Source organism: Nothobranchius furzeri, chromosome 10, assembly GCF_043380555.1.
Source record: "Nothobranchius furzeri strain GRZ-AD chromosome 10, NfurGRZ-RIMD1, whole genome shotgun sequence".
NCBI lineage: Eukaryota > Metazoa > Chordata > Actinopteri > Cyprinodontiformes > Nothobranchiidae > Nothobranchius > Nothobranchius furzeri.
Genome location: NC_091750.1, coordinates 31,419,804 through 31,440,956, shown reverse-complemented (window position 1 = coordinate 31,440,956; position 21,153 = coordinate 31,419,804). Strand labels below are relative to the sequence as shown.

The following is a 21,153-nucleotide window of genomic DNA, read 5'->3' as shown; positions in this document are numbered from 1 at the left end:
TTCTTTATTTGCTAACCATTTTACCCAATTTTGTGCAGAGAACAACTTTACTCTATCAAGTAGAGTTCTGTTACCTGTGGACACTTATACGTACATTAGTGAAGCTTGGCATACCACATCATGGTTTGACCATTGTTTCAGCACTGCTGATGGACATGCAGCTCTGGGGAATGTGTGTGTTGAGTACAGTTGTGCATTAACGGACTGTAACGGCTACCTTTAAAACACCTTCTGTTCCGGTAAAACTTTCAACATAAGTTTTAACCAGGTGTTTTTAATGTTGGTAACTGCTCTTTTAATGTTAACCTTTTTGAGAGTATTTTTGTTTAGCATTATCTTAATAATGCTCACCATCTGTTGTGTTTTTAATACCTTTCTGTACAAATAAACCCATTTTAAACTCCCCTGCCAGTTTTTATGTTATCCCCGTCCTTCACATTTTACCATCTCCTGTTGGGGACGTAACACTGACCATATACCCCTAGCTTTTATTATAAATCTTGACGAGCTGCCCACATCCGTTGGGTTTAACAAAGCATCTGTTAGCACCGGCTCTGCAAATGTGAGTTGGTCAACTCTCAATAAAGAGGATTTTATGACCTATTAAGTAAATACTGACCAATATCTAAAAAATGTTTGTTTATTTACATAGAGAAGCTATTTACTGTAATGATGTTCACTGTCTAGATGAGAAGCACAAGCATAGCCTCTGCACCATGTATGATGATATTGTGGCAGCTCTGATTGAGGGAGGCAAACCTTACCATAAACAGCATGGATGCAGCAAAAAGCATCACAGGAGACCTGGATGGAATGAGCATGTAGCCTCGTATCACTCAATTCAATAAAATTCAAGTCAATTTTATTTATACAGCGCCAAATCACGACAAGAGTCGTCTCAAGGCACTTCACATAATAAACATTCCAATTCAGGTCAGTTCATTAAGCCAATCAGAAATAATGTTTCCTATATAAGGAACCCAGCAAATTGCATCAAGTCACTGACTAGTGTCAGTGACTTGATGCAATCCTCATACTAAGCAAGCATGCAGCGACAGTGGAGAGGAAAACTCCCCTTTAACAGGAAGAAACCTCCAGAGAATCGTGGCTCAGTATAAGCAGCCATCCTCCACGACTCACTGGGGATGGAGAAGACAGAGCACACACACACACACACACACACACACACACACACACACACACACACACACACACACACACACACACACACACACACACACACACACACACACACACACACACACACACACACACACACACACACACACACACACACACACACACACACACACACACACACACACACACCAAGTAGTGTTTCTATGGTTACATTGTGATTTCTTAGTAAATATTCTATTTGGTGAGAGATAAACTTTATTGTATTTATCCTAGTGGATCTATCATGCTGAGGCTAGTGAAACTTATAGACTATGGGTCCTAGCTGGACGACCTAGACAGTGCCCTGAGCTAGAAAATAAAAAGCAAGCTAAAGCTAGGTATAAGCATGCTGTTCGTTTCATATCTAGGCATTCCTAGCAAGCTATGAGAGCTGACTGTTTGGCAAAAAAACTAATGGGAAACAATTTCTCTGGCTTTTGGAAAGAGGTGAGGTCTCTCAATAATCGTAAACCTCTCCTTCCTTATACAGTTGGAGGACTTTCTGGAGAGGTAATGATTGCAGAGCTATGGAGACAGCACTATAGTTTAGGGATGCACCGATCAGGTTTTTTGCTGCCGATCACCGATACCGATATCAAAGAATGCTGATCACCGATACCGATCACGTGGATTGGCCAGAAATTTTCTACAACATTATAATGAGTGCTACAAACTACATAATCTGGGAAATGTAACCTAATCTAAAATGGTCTGTATTAGGGTTGTCACGGTGTGAAAATTTAGCCTCATGGTTATTGTGACCAAAATTACCACGGGTTTCGGTATTATTGCGGTATTTTTTTTAAACGTGCTACATTTCCACACAATTAAATAAACCCTGAATGTCAGGAAATATTGTCCTCAGTTTGTGTCTAAATTTTGCCTAAAATTATGTTGTTTATTTGTTTACATTTTTTCCCTTTAGTCTTTAAAATACCAATATTTGCCCATAACTTCTTATTTTATGTCTGTTTGATGTCACCATTTTAACAATATTAGATCAGATGATACTCAGTACTCAAGTAGCCTTCTAATCAGATACTTTTTTACCCTTACTTGAGTAATAAACCCTATATCAGGAAAATATTGTCCTCGGTTTGTGTCCTTCCAGTGAGCTTTGCAGATGTGGGAAAATGTCATCAGGCAGTAATCGTTGTTAAATTCATAATTATTCTCGGAGAGAGACCAACTCTTATCGGCCCCTGGGAGCCCCGTAATGCATAGCGTCATTTCAACATGGGGGTGTCCGCGACACGGTTTATATGCAGGTAGCGGCGCTGCGGCTGCTTTATATAGCGACTCGTTGCATTCTCCCTCAACCCAAATCCTCGGATCACGCATTTTAGCTAAAACGCTAACGTTAGCTTGCCTTGCGTTGACTGTAGAGTTGTGGGTGATGGTCACGCAGATGTGTCATGAGATTTGAAGCGTTGTTGCCTTTCACAGACACTTTTTCTGCACCTGCTGCAAACAGGACAGCCGTCTTCTATCAACTGTCCCTCAGCATTCTTCACATATCTAAAAGATGCCCGTACTTCCCACTTTGTCTTCTTTGAGGGATAATAAATGTCCTGAGCACTGCCGTCTCCTTCTTTGACCATTATTTCAGCTTTAGCTTCAAGAAAGTTTTGGTTTTAAACAACAAAGCGCGCATGTGCCGCCGGCAACTTCAGCCGATGATACGGTGGCTGGTAAGGGTCACGCGCCTACACCGCAGCCACGGTAATCCACCAAGATAATATAGTTTTTTAAAAAACAAGACGGTTATTATTATTGTCAACTTTTTTTACTGGGGTTTACTGCTACACTGGTTACCGTGACAACCCTACCTGATAGGTTTGCTTTGATCTATTTTGAAAATTTCGATCAAAACCGATAGGGGCGCTATCGGCCAATTACGATCAAATGCCGATCCATCGGTGCATCCCTACTATAGTTCCCTCTATAATTGCTTAAATAATGACCCATATGTGGTAGATTCTGTCATTAGAGATGAGTCCATAAATATTTTGTAAAATGAGGGATATGATGCTGTGCAGAAATTACCTAACAGTAAAGCATGTGGCATGGATTCAGTCACAGCAGAGCATTTGAAATATGCTAGTCCCAGGCTTGCTCCCTTATTAGCAATCTGTTTTACTGGATTTATGTCTCACGGCATACTTCCTAATACAATGATGACCACATTGCTTGTTCCAATAATTAAGTAAAAGGCGGGAAAAACTGGTTGCCCAACTATAGACCCATTGCATTGACTAGTGTTTTATCTAAGGTCATGGAAAGAATCGTCTTGGATAGAGTGAGTATTTATTTTCCCCTGATAGTCAGTTGGTACGGACATGTGTGTCTATGCTCTTAAGGAAATAGTGAAACTATAAAGGTCAAAAAATGTTACTATTCTCATGAGTTTTATTGATGTCTCCAAAGTGTTTGATCGAGTGAATCATAAAAAAGCTTTTTACCAAATTACAGCAAAGGGGTGTGCTTGGAGGTGTTGTGAGAGTGCTTGCCTACTGGTATGCCCACCAGAAGATGCATGTTAAATAGGGTGGGAGTATTTCTGATCCCTTTAGTGTGTCCAATGGGGTCAGGCAGGGTGGAAATTTATCTCCTGTTTGGTTCAACTTATTTGTTGATGAGCTATCTGGGCGCTGTTTGATAGGTGATGTTTTGATTAATCACCTTATGTATGCGGATGACCTCGTAGTTTTTAGTCCAAGTAGTGCAGGACTGCAGCAGCTCCTAGATGTTAGTACTGGGTATGGAATGGAATATGATTTAAAATACAAGTCGAGCAAAAGTGTTGTTCTAATCTACACCCAGGATAAAAGGCTTAATTTTCCTGTGTTTAAGTTGTCCAGCAACAGTCTTGCACTCTGTGAAAAGATAAAATATCTTGTACACTTTATCACAGCCAATCCCTCTCCTGATTTATTTGAAACCACCATTCAGTTCTCCTCCTTTGAACTTTCCCATCCCTCAGAAATATTAGATTACATCACCAAATCCAAACCTTCCACCTGTCAACTGGACCCTATTCCAACAGTTTTAGTTAAATCCTGCCTTTCTTCTCTGCTCCCTTTTATAACGGCCATTATTCATTCCTCACTATCCTCTGGTATGGTCCCCTCCCTATTCAAATCCGCTTCAGTCAGCCCTATTCTAAAAAAAACCTGGTTTAGATCCCAATGATTTCAATAACCTCCGTCCCATTTCCCATCTTCCCTTCATTTCCAAAGTCCTTGAGAAAACTGTTGCATCTCAGCTCCATTCACATCTCACCTGCAATAACCTTTATGAACAGTTTCAGTCGGGTTTCCGTCCCCACCACAGCACAGAAACAGCTCTCATCAAGATCACTAACGACCTACTCATTGCTGCTGATTCTGGTTTAATCTCTATTCTCATTCTCCTCGATCTGAATGCGGCCTTTGACACCATTTCTCATCCCATCCTCCTCAATAGACTCTCTTCCTTAGGCATCACTCACACCCCCCTCCGCTGGTTTCAATCTTACCTTACTGGCCGCACTCAGTTCATCCAGTTAAAATCCTTTACCTCAGAACCCTCCCCAGTCAAGTCAGGTGTGCCCCAGGGCTCTGTCCTGGGGCCCCTCCTCTTCATAGTATATCTCCTCCCTATCGGCAAAATCTTCCGCAAATTCAATATCCAGTTTCACTGCTTTGCGGATGACACCCAGCTCTACATTTCCAGTAAGCCCAACTCAACTCTCCCACCATCCTCCCTTACACTCTGCCTCTCTGAAATTAAATCATGGTTCACCTCTAATTTCCTCAAACTCAACGGCAATAAAACTGAACTTCTTCTAGTTGGCACTAACTCCACCCTCTCAACATCTGACAGCTTTTCTTTAACTATTGACAGCGCCATAGTCTCCCCCTCCCCTCACGTCAAGAGTCTGGGTGTCATTCTTGACAGCTCACTTTCTTTTCAAACTCACATTAATAACTTAATTCGGTCAGCATACTTCCATCTACGTTCCATTAACCGTCTCCGTCCCTCACTGACCCCTCACACTGCCGCCATTCTCGTCCACAGCCTCGTCACCTCCCGTATCGACTATTGCAATTCACTTCTTTATGGTCTCCCCAACAAACTCCTTCATAAACTGCAAATGGTTCAGAATTCAGCAGCCCGTATTATCACCAGAACCCCTTCCTTTCACCACATCACCCCGGTTCTCCAGCAGCTTCACTGGCTCCCAGTTAAATTCAGGTCCATCTTCAAAATTCTCCTCCATACCTTCAAAGCTATCCACAACCTCTCTCCTCCATATATCTCAGACCTTATAAGTATTCACACCCCATCCCGTTCACTCAGATCATCTTCTTCCATCCATCTTGCGGTTCCTTCTGCCCGTCTCGCTACCATGGGGAGCAGAGATTTCAGCCGCTCTGCTCCCCGTCTCTGGAAATCACTTCCCCCAGACATCAGGAACATCGACAGTTTTACCCTTTTCCAATCAAAACTCAAAACACACATGTTTAAATCTGCCTACAACCTCTGATTTTATTGAACTGTTTCTCTCTTTGTTTTTTCTTGTTTGGGTTTTATTATTGTTTTATTGTATTTTATTACGTGTTTTCTGTAAAGAGACCTTGGGTGTCCTGAAAGGCGCTTAGAAATAAAATGTATTATTATTATTATTATTATGAGCGACGATGAAGATATTTACAGGCAGTGCTGCAAGCTATATGTGCAAGCAAATGCCATTGCATGGAAATTCAGCTGTTGTTCCACACCTGTTAAAGTGGCATTATTTAAAGCATACTGCCCACTACTATATACTGCACATCTGTGGTCTAAAAAGTCTAGCTTGCACAGGTTACAAGTGGCATACAATGATGCAATGAGAATCCTCCTCAAAATCCCCACGGGAGGCAGTGCTAGTCAAACTGACTTTAGTCCTGATGATTGACATGTTGTGCTCCAGTGGGTGATGTGAGTCCAAATGCAGATACTGGTCTGTGTGAGCTGGCTTCCTGTAGACTTCAACGCTGAGACTTCCATCTTGTTCTGTCGCGTGCCCGTCCCATTTACCGGTTCCTTTAAAACCCAGTTCCGTTAGAACTTATGAGACGGTGCATCCATCAGGGTTCGGGGGTGTATCGACGAGTATAATCGTACTAGATCCGGGTTTGGACTATCTAATTAGAATCTTGTCTTTTATTTTAAAGGTGAAATGACTTGCACGAATAGCCAGCCCCAGAGTGCTACACTTCTTTTAAACTCGTTACCTTTTGGTTAAGATACTAGAGAGAAGTCTGGAGGCAAGCCAAGCCTCTCAGCAATTGTTTGGGCTACCCGGAATTAATTGCGCCTCTAACAGCTTGTGTTGGAGGTTGGCAACTATAAAATGATTTATGCTAGTTGATCAGGCTATCATAAGTTTATCAATTTATTTATTAATCCAACCTTCCAGCTGATTAGAGACTTTTTCAACCTGCAATCAGAGCCAAAATAACCTCGAATATTTTGCTTTTATCGCCCTTAAGACAACTCGTTACTCGCAAGGAGGGGGAAATTAAAACTTCCCTTATCTTAAGGTTTCTTTATATTATTCTGTTATAAACTGTAAAGTAAGTCCTGATAATTCAGAGACCGATCTTCGACATGCTTACCTCTGTGCAAATTATGGCCAGGGCCCCAAACGTGAAGCTTTAGAGAAAACCTGAAAGAATCAGGATTATGTTTCTTTTTCAAAAAAGGTTTATTACAAAATCAAAATACAAAAATGGGTAAAGTGAAAAACAACTACTATCCCCCACGGAGGAATTAGTTCAAAATGATTAAATAAGTGTCAGTTTACACCAGCTCTTGTCTTCTCAGAATCTCCCCAAGAACCAAGCCCAAGACCCCTGCTCGATCTGAGCTGCATCCTTTTATATCATTTCTGAGACTGCTCTAAACAATGCAAGAGTCACAAGTCATTCTCTCCTGACAGTTTAGGTCAAGGGGTCATTTACCAGATACACTTTTTTAGCTCTACCTAAGACATTTAGTATCATTTCACTACATGCAGTATTCACATGAGGGCACAAAAGATACATGCTGCACTCCTGGAATGAGAGCACAGGTCATAAATCTTCATATTGGTAGCAAATTGTAGATCTTCTTCCAGCATTCCTGAGAGCTCCTGGGTCCAGCTGGACTTCTCCTCACTCCATGCCATTCCTTCTTTTCCCGCCAGAGGTGGAGTTAGGGGCGGGCCCAGGGGTGTGTCCATGGGTGGATCTAGAGAAGACAGCTTGTCTTTTGACCCTTTGCCTAGTTCTGTCCTCACCAGCAAGTCCTGAACTCTTGTCCTCTTGACCCTTGTGTGACCCTTGTCTCTGACCACTGTTTCTAAGTCTTGACTGGTTGCTCGGGCTTGCAACAGTTCAATTTGTACAGCACGGTCCAAGAAGGGCAGTTGTTTGGTGAACTTGATGTTCTTGTCCACAGCATTAAGGTGCTTGGTAAAGTCTTCTACTTTCTTCGTAAGAATTCTGACCCATGTGTCGTCCACATACCTGAACCAGTGGTTCTGTGTTGTTTCACTGTAGGAGTTTCAATGCTTTGGTTTCCACTTCCTCCATGTAAATGTTGATGACGATAGGTGATGCTGAGGAGCTCATGGTTTTACCAGCAGAGACATGTATGTGCTATAAGCTTTACCCTTCTATATTCCAGTCAGAATTGACAAAACCTCTCAGATGAGAACCAGTGAGATCAGTGCCCAAATGTGTTTATTTTCGGTATCTCAAAAATAGTGTGCAACTTTTAATGGTATTTTATCGTATTCTGAATGAATCTATGCCTGTAAGCTGTGAGGTTCCAATGAAATGTTCCATGTTCCATGACAATAAAGAATTCTTACTCTTACTCATAATTTGTTGAAGTAATCAATATTTTGATCAGCGGCCCATGGCTGATTCTTGAAAAGAAGGTTGGCTCAGTTTTTCCTTACATTGTTTATGTGATTTTCTAACTATCAACCACAGTTCAGACTAATGAGTGCATGATTTAAATATGTCTTTCCTCTTTTAACTGCTTCTCTGAGGACAGATGTTTCACCAAACAGTAAGTGTTTTTATATTGTTTATGCTGTGTTGAATGTTGATACCAGTTCCAGTTTGTTGTCTGTTTGTAAGATGCAAGTTGTGCTGAGACCCAAGATCGCCTTATACATTTTCTAAATGTAGGTATCAATCAATCAATCAATCAATCAATCAATCAATCAATCAATCAATCAATCAACCAACCAATCAATCAATCAATCAATCAATCAATCAATCAATCAACGAATCAATGAATCAATCAATCAATCAATCAAAGCCTTATTTATAAAGCGCCTTCCGCAACCCTGTCAGAAATTCCATAGCACTGAACATGGTTCAGTGGAAAGTAAATATATTGAATAAATCAAAAATAAAAGCAATTCAAATTACAAAATACAAATTACAAAATAGGTGAAACATTCTGGTACAGGACAAATGTGTGAAACAATGGATAGAGTGAACCAATGAAAACTGTGAAATAAATTCAACATAATAGAGGGCCAAAATCAAACATGTTCAGCAAACGCCAAGCGGAGGAGGTGTGTTTTTAGGCGACTCTTAAAGACTGACAGAGATGGGGACAGCCTAACTGAGGGTGGCCACTGGTTCCAGAGTAACGGTGCTAGGACTGAGAAAGCCCGGTCCCCGCGAGTACGACACCTAGAACGAGGGACAGCGAGCAGGCCTTGGTCCGAGGAGCGCAGAGCGCGTGATGGGGAATGTCTGTTCAGGAGTGTGGCTAGATAGTGGGGAGCACCACCCTGGAAGAAATTATAAACAAAGACGAGGATTTTGAATTGTGAGCGATAGCAAACTGGAAACCAGTGCAGGGAGGCCAGAACCGGACTGATGTGGTCCCGTTTCCTGGTCCCAGTCAGGAACCTGGCTGCGCTGTTCTGCACAACCTGTAGGTGACGCAGTGTTGACTGACACAACCCTGCATATAGAGAGTTGCAGTAGTCAAGCCGAGAAATAACAAAGGCATGCAGTACCCGCTCCAGGTGGGCTCTTGACAACATATGCTTGATTTTTGCAAGGCGTTTCAGGTGAAAGAAACTGGACCGGATCACTGAGTTGATGTGAGCCTCAAATTTAAGTCCTGCATCAAGTTTCACCCCCAAACTGGTAACAACTGGTTTTGAGTATGGAGAAAGAGGGCCAAGATCAACATAACGACCCACATTCCTGCTGTTGGGGTGAAAAACAATGAGCTCTGTCTTTCCCTCATTCAGATGTAGAACGTTGGCCATTAGCCAAGACTTCACCTCGTTAAGACAGGACACAAAGGACTGGATAGAGTGACCTTTCTCCTGACACAATGGAGAGTAAATCTGGCAATCGTCAGCATAGAGATGGAATGATAGGCCAAGTTTACAAAAGATTGACCCCAGAGGTAGCAGATAAATGGCAAACAAAAGTGGACCAAGGATCGACCCCTGCGGGACCCCCCACCGGAGCCCCTCCCAAGATGAAAAAACATCACCCAGTTTAACACAGAATGTCCTGTTGTGGAGATACGATCTAAACCAGTCCAGAGCAGACCCTTTGATCCCAACCCATCGTTCCAAGCGATCGACAAGAATCGCGTGGTCAACTGTGTCGAAGGCTGCTGTCAGATCTAACAACAGAAGCACCACAGATGTACCCTGATCTAGTGATAGATAGATGTCATTTAGGACCCTCAGTAGAGCAGACTCTGTGCTATGGCCAGACCTGAACCCTGATTGAAAAACCTCAAACAGATCAGAGTCGGCTAAATGTGAGACCAGCTGCTGATAAACGACTTTCTCAAGTAGTTTAGATGTAAAGGGCAGGGTAGAGATAGGCCTGTAATTTTCTAACACAGAGACATCAGCACCAGGTTTCTTCAGGGTCGGCTGAATAACTGCTGCTTTCAAAGCAGCTGGGACCACACCTGTGCTGAGGCTCCCATTGATAATCTGACCAAGTGAAGGGCCAAGACACTGAAAGGCAGCCTTCCAGAGACGAGGTGGTAGAACATCAAGTGGAGAGCCAGATGGCTTCTGCCTCGCAACAAGCTTACTCAGCTCAGAGTATGAAACAGTATTGAGGGAGCTCAGGGTGGGTGGTGATGGAGGAACTGGAACAGGGTCAACAGAGTTACCAGAAATAGCTGCTCTAATGCCTGATACTTTATGAACCAAGAATCTGTGAAAATCTTCAGAGTTTCCAGCAGCTGTAGGAGACATGGAGCTGTGCTCCTGATACACCAGAACAGAGTTTAGTGTTTTGTAGAGAATCCTGGGATTCTTGGAGTTTGTTTCGATGATGTCTGCAAAATAGGCCGTTCTGGCAGCCCTTTTTCTAGTATACTAGTATTATACAGCATTGACTTTTGGAAGGCCATGGAATGCAAAGGTTATTTTCCACAGCCTTCCTCAGCAATGTCAGAGGTCAACAGACATTGAAGTATCCAGCAGGGTTCTCAGGTTTGTCCAGCGAGAAAGCATGACCTGACCCGCTGACAGGTACAGAAGATGGTCGAAGACCGGTACTGATGGACACGACCTCTCAAGACCCCACTGGGGCCACAGGTGCTACGGGACACACTGTTAGGACAGGTTCAAATGATTGAGAACTTGTTATGGCGGAGTGATACGTACTTTGGTCTGCGGAATGGATGAGTAGAACCTCCTTAGCCTTTGGTGAGGCTCTTAAAAAGTAACAAAGGACAGAGCTCAGAGCAGAGTGCAGGACATGCTACCGGACCCAGCTCTTGACCTTGGAGTAGCAAGGCTGTGGTCAGCATGGGTTGCGGCGCAGAGAATAAAGGTTAGGGCGAGGGCGGCGTTCAGCTGAGAGGGACAACCCCCCGCCCTTTGAGACTCCATCCACAAGCACCAATGTGCCGAAAGTGGGCTAGCAAAGGGGGCGTGTTTGAAGCGAGAATGTTTCGGATAGTTCAACTCCAGATACTGCTTCATGGACTGTGATTTTGGAGATGCTCGTGTCAGAGCGTCTTGAGCCCCGGTTTCAGATGGGTCTCTTGGGCCCAAAAGAAAGGTGTTGGCATGGAAAGCCGGACCTACAGAGGACTTTAAAGGGGTCAATGATGCACTGGATAGTCCTTCTGAACACATTACCTGCCATTTCTTTGAGTTGTTTCATGGTAGCTTTTTCAATATCAATGACACCCATATGCTTGCTGATTGAAGGATGCAGATTCTCGAGGAATTGTTCTTTAAAGTCACTATTTTCCTCCAAACCTAGTTTATTTCAATGATCAAAGAAAGCACAGAAAAAGCTAAAATAGCACACCTGGATCCTCCGAGGGAATATGCCTGATTGACATGCAAGTTTCAAACCTGCTGACCATGCTGTACCTGAGAATTCTTCCCTCAAAGCTTTGCAAAGGAGGGAGTAGTCACTTTTGACCTTAGGCAGCTGGTGATCAATGAAATCACTCACCATAGTGAACGTGAGCTTGATCAAGAAAATCTTAGCAGAAGCAGTTGGAAACCAATCAAGATGACAATCGATTTCCCTAAAATATGATAAGACACTAAAATTGGCCCACCCATAGCTCCGCCCCTGCACCTAATTAAAATGATCCTGGAAGGCTACCAAAGAAATTTGGGCTTCAATGTCATATTTTTTGCGTTCACTAAATGCAGAAATTCTTGTTGAATAAACACACATTTATTCCTTCAATGCCATGCATTTTTAAATTAAACAAACCAAGATATTCTTGTAGAAAAATATAAGAGGCTAAATGTCTCCAACATATCCAGAAACGTCCAGCTGTTTTCAGCTACAACTCTCAGGATGATCATGTCCAGGATGACTGAGAACTACACCTCCATGCTGCAGCAGCATGCAGTCCCAACAGGAAGTGAAACTTAAATGTAGCTGGCTGTGTCTGACTGCTGACGCTCCGTGTGTGTTGTTATTTCTGCAGTGAGACAAACTCGCCTCACACCGTCCAGAGTTTGTTCTTCAAAGCTTCTATTAAATCCACCGTGTTGACGTATTTAACACGTTTCCTCTACGCTGCAGGAGTTAACGTTCACGTTACGGAGTAAAAGTTCAGCAGACGCGTTTGTTTATATCCGGGTGGGGGAGGGGGGCTCATGCTGCACACACACAGCTTGTGTGAAAAGCGTTGATCACAATTTGAAGATCACGTTTATTTTTCACGGAGATCGGCCGCAAATTCCTCTTCCAGTCGGCATTCTAGGAATCGAAACTAGGAATCAAAATAAAAAACTTTGAACGATTCCGGGTAAAATGAACAGTTGGAACCAGTTCCAATCGATGCTCGATGCCCAACCCTATCTCTCACCAAATAGAATTTTTACTAAGAAATCACAATGTAGCCATAGATGGGAGGTGATGCGTGTGTGTGTGTGTGTGTGTGTGTGTGTGTGTGTGTGTGTGTGCGTGCGTGCGTGCGTGCATGCATGCGTGTCTGCTCTGTCTTCTCCATCCCCAGTGAGTCGTGGAGGATGGCTGCTTATACTGAGCCAGGATTCTCTGGAGGTTTCTTCCTGTTAAAAGGGAGTTTTCTTCTCCACTGTCGCTGACTGCTTGCTTAGTATGAGGATTGCTGTATAGTCACTGACACTTGTCGGTGACTTGATGCAACCTGCTGGGTTCCTTATATAGGAAACTTGTTACTGATTGGCTTAATGACCTGACCTGTATCGTAATGTTTACTACGTGAAGGTCCTTGAGACGACTCTTGTCGTGATTTGGCGCTTTTTAAATAAACTTGAATTGAATTGAACTGATGTACCAGTACCTGGTGTACCAGTATAGTTTAACTCTTAATCCTAGTAACAGGTATAAACTGATACCATTATTTGCATTGTTCCCTCTCATAAAAGAAGAAACCCCTAACCCATCACTCTTATTATAAGTGAGAGAAGTAGCTGACGAGTTTCATGTATATGTACTTGGTGTGTAAAAAAGTAAAAGCCAGTTTCAGCAGATGATATCAGACACCCTTAGTAGAAAGCCTTAAGCCGGGCGTACACTGTGTGACTTTTTCACTCGTAGCACTCAGCTTCAGCTCAAACTGTACGACTTCCTCACAGAGCAGATCTCACGAGTCATGTGCTCACACTGCACGACCCAGTTCTCGGATGCGACCTGACTGCTCACACTGTACGTCTGGTAGCAACACGTCGGCCCTAAAAATATGCTAAAAATAGCAGTTTTTACTCAACACGTCAGACTGTTTTGTCTCGTTTTGCCTGTTGTCCTTCGGGAGTGCTGCAGGAGGACACACAGGGATTTATGGGGCTGGATGAGGAAAACCAAATAAAGAAAGTAAATCTGTGTTTTGTGATCAGTTTAATTTGACATGAACACGACAAACACGCTTTCTTGACAATCTTTGTGAGTAAAAAAAACGTGTAGAAACAAAAACGAACAGCGTGTGTTATTAAGGAAATAGCGGGTGAGCGGTGTTGATGCAGGATTGCGCATGCGCCGTGAGCGGTTCTGATACATTTTGGGTCGCAGCGCCGCTTCAACAGTGCGATACCCTCACGAGGGACGAGCCAAATATTAAACACGCCAGAAGTCCGTGCGACCTCACGATTGCTGATCGGTAGCTGGTCACGTGGTGTTAATCGCCTCTCGTAACCCCCTGTACACTACACGATCGCTCGGCGTTAAACTCGCCCCGATGTCGTGGATTCTCGCACGAGTGGAAAATCGGCTCAAAAAAGTGAAAAAGTCGCACAGTGTACGCCCGGCTTTACTCCTGCTGATATTATGTCTGTGCTTGTGTTTTCAGTCTCAATGCCTCCAACGCTGACACAGGTGCCCACAGCATTCACAGCCGTGACTCATGAGGACATCAAGCTCCCCTGTGAGGCCACCGGAAACCCTCCACCCATGTAGGTCTCTCTCTCTCTCTCCTTCTCTCTCTCTCTCTGCTTATGTGTGTGTGCTGCAGTTCTGTTGGGAAGGTAGTAAACAGTCTTAATACTATCAGAGGAAATCCCTGTCTCATTTCATATTTTCTCTTGTTTGTCCTAAATTGTTTTCTGCGGCCTGAATTTGTTTTGATCAATATATCTTTATTGAGTATTCAAATACTGTAGCATGGACACATCTACATACTAGGATTTAACACTGTTTGCTTCAGTTTGGTAGATCCTGAGAAAAGATCGGACATTAGCATAGGAACTTATGCACAAATATCTAGGATATTAATGCAGTCGATAGAAGTTCATACACTAACTGTCTTGGTCTATATTTTAATCCAAAGATTAATGTTTAATTTAAGATAATTAAATTTAATAGCAAAAGTTTATTTATTGAATCAGAACCTTAAAGGAATCTTTGCTTATTCAAAAACCAAATATACACCATTCTGTATTTCATTTCAAAGAAGAGTCAGGTCTAAAAAGTTAAGAATTTTTTACTAACAATTTTTAAAGGTGGCCATTAAGAAATGACAATTTGTAACCGACAATTTGGAACAGCTTGATATTAAAACTTATTAAAACAAACCTGTGACTGGATGGAAAACTAAGGTGGAATGCGAGGTTTGGATGTGTGAATGTTATCTCAGAAGATTTATTTCAGAGAGAGAAGCGCTTCTAGGTGGAAAGTTGTTTTGCAGCTAACTCAGTTGTTTCTTAGAGAACAGCATCGGACGCCATCTGTCGGACAATGTCTACCTCACCCGGTTCAGGAGACCCTCCGTGGATCCGAGATGTCAGGAGATTGTTTCCTCCGGGCACGATGTTGGTAGGGAGACCTCGGTGCGTCTCAAATCGGTCCTGAGATGTCTCCGTGGGTCACACGACTGATGAAACTATTTGCGTCTCAAAATCAATAATTCTGAAGGAGTTTTGCGTCAGCTGGAAACAGGTGCGTCTATTCGGAGCAAGTCTATCGGCATGACAGAACAGCTTAGTAGAGGCTTGGGCGGCCGTCCCTCGTCCTCTTGTGGGTTCAAGAATTGAACTACAGCTGCAGAGATTTGGTTTTAACAGAACCTCAGAACACGCCCTCTCAGCATCAGAAAGCTTGATGTTATGGAGTAAAGACATGTGAGGTGGTTAACCTTTACCCTGGATTCACCCTCTGCATGAGGTGGTTAACGTGCAAATGACCTTCTGGTTTACTGAACACACATTACTGATTATCATAATAATTATTATTATTAACCCAAAGCATAATAAGTCATTTCAGTAATTAAATACATTTATACTGAACCAAGATGATTATTTATGATGATTGCAATACACAGTAAAACAGTTACAATACAATACAATACAAGCAACAAAAAAAGCAATCACTAAGACTACAGAACTAAAATAGGGGAAAATAAGTAAATGCCTATTTAGTAGTTACCCACTTATCACACTTTACAGAGTCTTGGTGCATAGTTAGCTGTTCCACATGAGAAAGAAAGGAGTCCCAGACTGCAACAGACGTGCCCACTGATTTATTTATTGTATATCTGATCAATGCGACTTCAAGGAAAGACATTAGAGTTGTTTAAAACACAACTAAACACCCTAATGTACTCATCAGCCTTTACATGAATTGTTTCTTATGCTGCATCGTCTCCACTGTAATCTGTGCTGTAACTTGGTCTTCTCTTTTAGCTCCAAACTGTAATTCTATCTGTGTATTTTAATTTGTGTTCTTATGTGTCGAGTTTGGTGGCAGGAGAACCTCGTCTCTGCTTTTTGCGGATGATGTGGTCCTCCAAGCTTCATCCAGCTCTGACCTTCAGCTCTTGCTGGGTAGGTTCGCGGCCGAGTGTGAAGCGGCTGGGATGAGGATCATCACCTCCAAATCTGAGACCATGGTTCTCGACCGGAAAAGGGTGGCTTGCCAACTCCGGGTCGGGGGATTAGTCCTACCTCAAGTGGAGGAGTTTAAGTATCTCGGGGTCTTGTTCACGAGTGAGGGTAGGAGGGATCGGGAGATCGACAGGCGGATTGGTTTGGCGTCTGCAGTGATGCGGACGTTGAGCCGATCTGTCGTGGGGAAGAGGGAGCTGAGCCAGAAAGCCAGGCTCTCGATTTACCGGTCGATCTACGTCCCAATCCTCACCTATGGTCATGAGCTTTGGGTAATGACCGAAAGAACGAGATCGCGGATACAAGCGGCCGAAATGAGTTTCCTCCGTAGGGTGGCCAGGCTCAGCCTTAGAGATAGGGTGAGGAGCTCGGACATTCGGGAGGGACTCGGAGTAGAACCACTGCTCCTCCGGATCGAAAGGAGCCAGTTGAGGTGGTTTGGGCATCTGGTCAGGATGCCTCCTGGACGCCTCCCTGGGGAGGTGTTTCGGGCATGTCCTGCCGGCAGGAGGCCCCCGGGTCGACCCAGGACACATTGGAGAGGATACGTCTCCAATCTGGTCCGGGAATGCCTTGAGGTCCTGCCGGAGGAGCTGGTGGAGGTGGCCGGGGAGAGGACGGTCTGGAGCTCCCTAGTTGGGATACTGCCCCCGCGACCCGGACCCGGATAAGCGGAGGAAGACGACGACGACGATGTGTTTTCATATCATGTCCTGATGATTGTAAAGCACATTGAATTGCTTCTGTGTTTGAAATGTACTCTAGAAGTAAAGCTGCCTTGCCTTACAAAACCTGCACAATTCTGCCTGGTGCGGAAACTGTTTGATTGCTGTAATCAACTAATTTTTGTCCATGTCTGTTCCATGAGTTCATTTTCTTTAATATTTCTGTTGAAGCATGGTTGAATAGCAATGTCTGACTTTCACTGGTTACATTTGTGTGACCATTGTAGGATTTTCTTTCATTGGCTGAAGGGTGCCAACAGTTTTGTCCATGTTTGCACAACGTACTAATACTGTAGAGTTGTCTCACTTTGGTGCATGCACACAGGCATATATCACAGGTTGACCATAAAGCTCGCCAACAAAAAGAACAAACTGTCCTTTTGCTTCTGGGGCTTCCTCCAAGTCCAGGAACTCCTTCACTACACACACAGAAATGTAAGTTAATAGCTGGCACATTTATCCGGAAAAGCGGCTTAAAATTGATGGATGGATAGCTGGCTCACAAAACATAATCAATAAAAAAACAATGAAAAAATAACTGTGTGGGAGAGGTTAAGAAGACCCTAAGTTATTATGAATCTCCAGAAGTGCTGCAGGTTGCCTCGATTCCTTCTCCGATTCCCACCAGTTTGGGGTGATGGTTCTGACCCTCCAGGTCCACACACTTCTTCACTGTAGCCTTCAGGTCCACAATAGCTGAGCTCCACTCTGTGACAGGCTGTTCAAGGCGCTTGGCATTTTGGGCATTAGCAGGCCACAAAGAGCTAATGGTAGTTTGGAAATCCTGTCAAATAAGAGATAACATGATTGCATGTCCAATTCTGTGGTCAGCTATTCAATCGCTGCCATAATCTTCTCAACCAAGCCTGGAGAGAGATGATCCATATCAGCTTCAGCATTAGCTCTTCTAGTATTAGCAGGCTCCGATGCCCAACCAGCCATTTTCAGTTGAAGCAATGAACTTTAAGCAAGGTCTGCCTGCACTTTAATCCCTCCAGCAGTCTCCCGTAACATTCAGAGACTATACATCCAAAAGCAATTAGCACTCATACGAGCACAATTAAAGTAGAGTAACCCACTGGGCTCGAGGACTTCCACCTCACATGCCGTGTGTAACCCAGAAGTCCCCCTGCTGCCTGAATTTAAAATCCATAACTTCATTTTCACTCTTAAGAAGTAGACTGCCTGACGGACTGTGGGAGCTGGTTCCAGAGAAATGAAAAAGCCCGGTCTCCACGAGTCCGACACATAGAACATGATGTCTTAATGAAGCATTCAACTTGAATGCAAATCAACGAGAGCAGTGGCTTTTCAGCAGACATGTGTAGAGTAAACGAGGCAGGTTTCTGATGAAGGTACTAATTTGTGATGCTGGTCTTAAAGGAGTTTAGCTGTGATGAACTGTAAGCTATACACCGCCCTCTCCTGAGTCACTAGGGTTTGGTCCTGGTTACATGCTGGATGGGGAGCAAGTCAGAGCTACTTCTCTGGTTAATGTTGGTTTTTATCTTTTCACAAGATGGCTTTTTTGCTCCTTTTATAAAAGATCTGCCTTCTCTTTGTGAAACATTCCTATCCTCTAAGTGGACTGTTGTATAGGCAGTGTTGGGCAAGTTACTTCAAAACTGTAATGCATTATTTATTACTTGTTACCCTCATTTTAAAGTAATTCATTACATTACAATATTACTGGTTTTAAAATGTAAGGCATTACACTACTTTTGCATTACTCTAAGTTACTTTCACCAAAACAACTTCAGTATGAGTTTGGTAATCTGATGCACGGTGAACTCATGACACATCCGGTGGAAGGTGATGTGGTGTCTGAGCCAGGACTGCTGTTAAAAACAGTTCTTTAGAAGGATTGTTTATGTAATAAATGCAACAACAAACTGTACTCTCAGCACGCTGCCATCTTAGATTAACTGAGCAGGGAGTGAGGTGGTGGGGGCTCCAAGTCTATTTAGCCTTGGTCCCCAAATGCCTTGATACGGCCCTGGATGTGGGACTGGCTTCTGGGGTGATCTGATTCTATCACATGTATAAATATTAAATGCTTATATATTATTGCTTTTCACTGGTAAAAATGTGTATTGGGGATAAATCTACCTACTTTTTTCTTTTCAAGCACTTTGTTTTGTTTTCTTGATTTTATTTGAATAATTTCCTGCCCTTTCTCTCTCTAACCTTCCTGCATGCTGCATGTTTTCTCCGTCTTCCAGAAAAACTGTTTCCTAGACTTCCTACTTTATAACGATCAGCCAAAGGGATCTTCACATGTGCGGCGCTCCAGCAGCAATGAGTTGAAATCACCGGGGCCCAGATTAACTCAGCTGAGGCAAAGCACGTCAGAAAAGTACAAAATACCAGAGAATATGCGCTGATATGAACGGTCGCAGGTGAATTATTTTGTTTTAGTGGAGCAATTTTGTGAATGTTACGGCGGCCGCGTGGAGGACGCAGCTGGAGTACCTGAGCCGTTACTGCTGCGTCCTCTCTGACTGCAAAGCTGAGTCCATAAATGACGTAATATATGCAGATACTGGATCTTTTTTCGGGCTTCCCGCAATTTGAATTTTTAAGAAATGCAGCTTGATTCTGGGTTTAAAAATGCATTGTAATTACTGCGTTACTGACAATTGTACTGAGTAAAGATTACCATTTTCTTTATTACGACATTACAGCAATAAGCAATGCACTACAGTAATTAATTACTTTTGTACCGCGTTACTCCCAACGCTGTGTATAGGTCTCTGGTCTCGAGATTGGTGTTTGGTCTAAATGGAAGAATATTTTCCTAAAATCATTAAACAAAAATCAATTGTGGATGAGAAATGTGTTCCCTTATTTTTGCACCTTTCTCTGCCTGCTGATTTTCCCTCTTTTTTTCAGTTTTCGCTGGGAAAAGGATGGGAAGAGCTTTGGACCGGAGACTCAAGGATCTGGAACACTGGAAGCAAAACCAGAGGTGCCCCTGAAATCCTACGAGGGCAAATACCGCTGTTATGCCTCAAACACTCTGGGGACGGCCATGACAGAAACTGTAGAAGTTATAATTGAACGTGAGTCATAAAGCTCTTTCCTAACTTAGTTGAAACTTCTATTATTGAGAAACTAAGTGAACAACAACCATATTATTGAATATCTTCACAACACAAACTTCAGTTCAAGAAGCATGAACTTCATCCTGCCCCTGAGTTACATTCAAAAGTAATTATTTACTTCTTATTTAGAAAATATTATCTTCAGTATGCAACCTCAGTAATGTGTGGATGGAAACACAAAATGTAAAAATTTTAGCTTTCTGATCTTAAGGTTTGAAGCTATATCTGTGGTCTTACATTGGTTTATTTTTCTAATGGATTTTCATTCTTATTTAAAATCATTTTGGTCACCTTCCAGGGAAAGTTCTCTATAAATAAACTTGATTGATTAATTGATTAAATATGATTGCATATATGCATAACGTCCACATATATACAAAATCAGAAGTGCTTTATTGCCATATGTGTAAGCAGGATCCCAACATTAGGAAACAGCTGCAGTAATTGGTGAAAAAAATAAAATATAAGCACAATAAAATAATTATCAACAATCATTAGCAAAATGACTTACATGTACAAGACAATCAAGGTGGTCAATTAGCACATTGTGATCCACCGTGTCAAAAGCATCAGTGAGGTCAAGCCAAACGAGTAGGACAGCCTCACCACGATATGTGGCCAGCATTCATCACTTTCACCAGTGTTGTGCCTTAAGGTTGTTTATGCTTGACGCGTCCGCGAGGTCCGCATGGCTCCGCGCGGAAAAGTTGCGTCATTTTGCGTCATTTTAACAACCACGCCCCTTCACCGCGTCTCCGCACGGCTCAAGATTTCCGCAACGCTCACCTCGGAAAATTTCTAACCACGCGGACGGTCGGACGCGGAAAAACATGGCGGACCGGCACGACAGAGGTTCGTAAATACAGACATTTGTATGATTCAGCTCTCAAAGATCACCGTGATCAACATGTTGTTAATAATTCTTGGAGAGAAATAGCTCGCACTGTCGGAAAAGACAAGAACGCTGTTAAAAATGCTGAAATGTCATGTTGTAAACAGTAATTTCTACTTCTACTATGGTGTAGTGTTGGATGCTTGCCGTAGAGCTCCATGCTGCCCCCTACAGTTTGGGAGAATATTGGCTCACCGCAGAGACGAGCCGCATGAACCATAAACACTGCGAGTTGTGAAGCGCGTTCCATCCTCGAGCCGCATCACCGCGCGGAAAGTGAATGCGTCAAGCATAAACCAAGCTTTAGAGCCTGACTGAAGTTTGCAACATCCCATTTTCATTCAGGGAGTCCATTAACTGAATGTATACACATTTCTGCAGTAGTTCGTCAAAAAAAAG

At 43.0% G+C, this 21,153-nt stretch overlaps 1 protein-coding gene across 7 annotated transcripts in view; it reads left to right on the top strand.

Annotated features, from left to right (window-relative positions):
* LOC107390570 (neural cell adhesion molecule L1.1) overlaps nucleotides 1-21,153 on the top strand; it is a 350,852-nt gene that overhangs the window by 18,353 nt on the left and 311,346 nt on the right. For 6 of the 7 annotated variants that reach the window (XM_070555506.1, XM_070555505.1, XM_070555510.1 and 3 more), the window contains 3 exons: nucleotides 8,248-8,262; nucleotides 14,005-14,107; nucleotides 19,651-19,820. In XM_070555506.1, the coding sequence (XP_070411607.1) occupies nucleotides 8,248-8,262; nucleotides 14,005-14,107; nucleotides 19,651-19,820 (288 nt within the window). The remainder of the gene's footprint in view (nucleotides 1-8,247; nucleotides 8,263-14,004; nucleotides 14,108-19,650; nucleotides 19,821-21,153) is intronic. The other variant, XM_070555509.1, reaches the window with a different exon arrangement.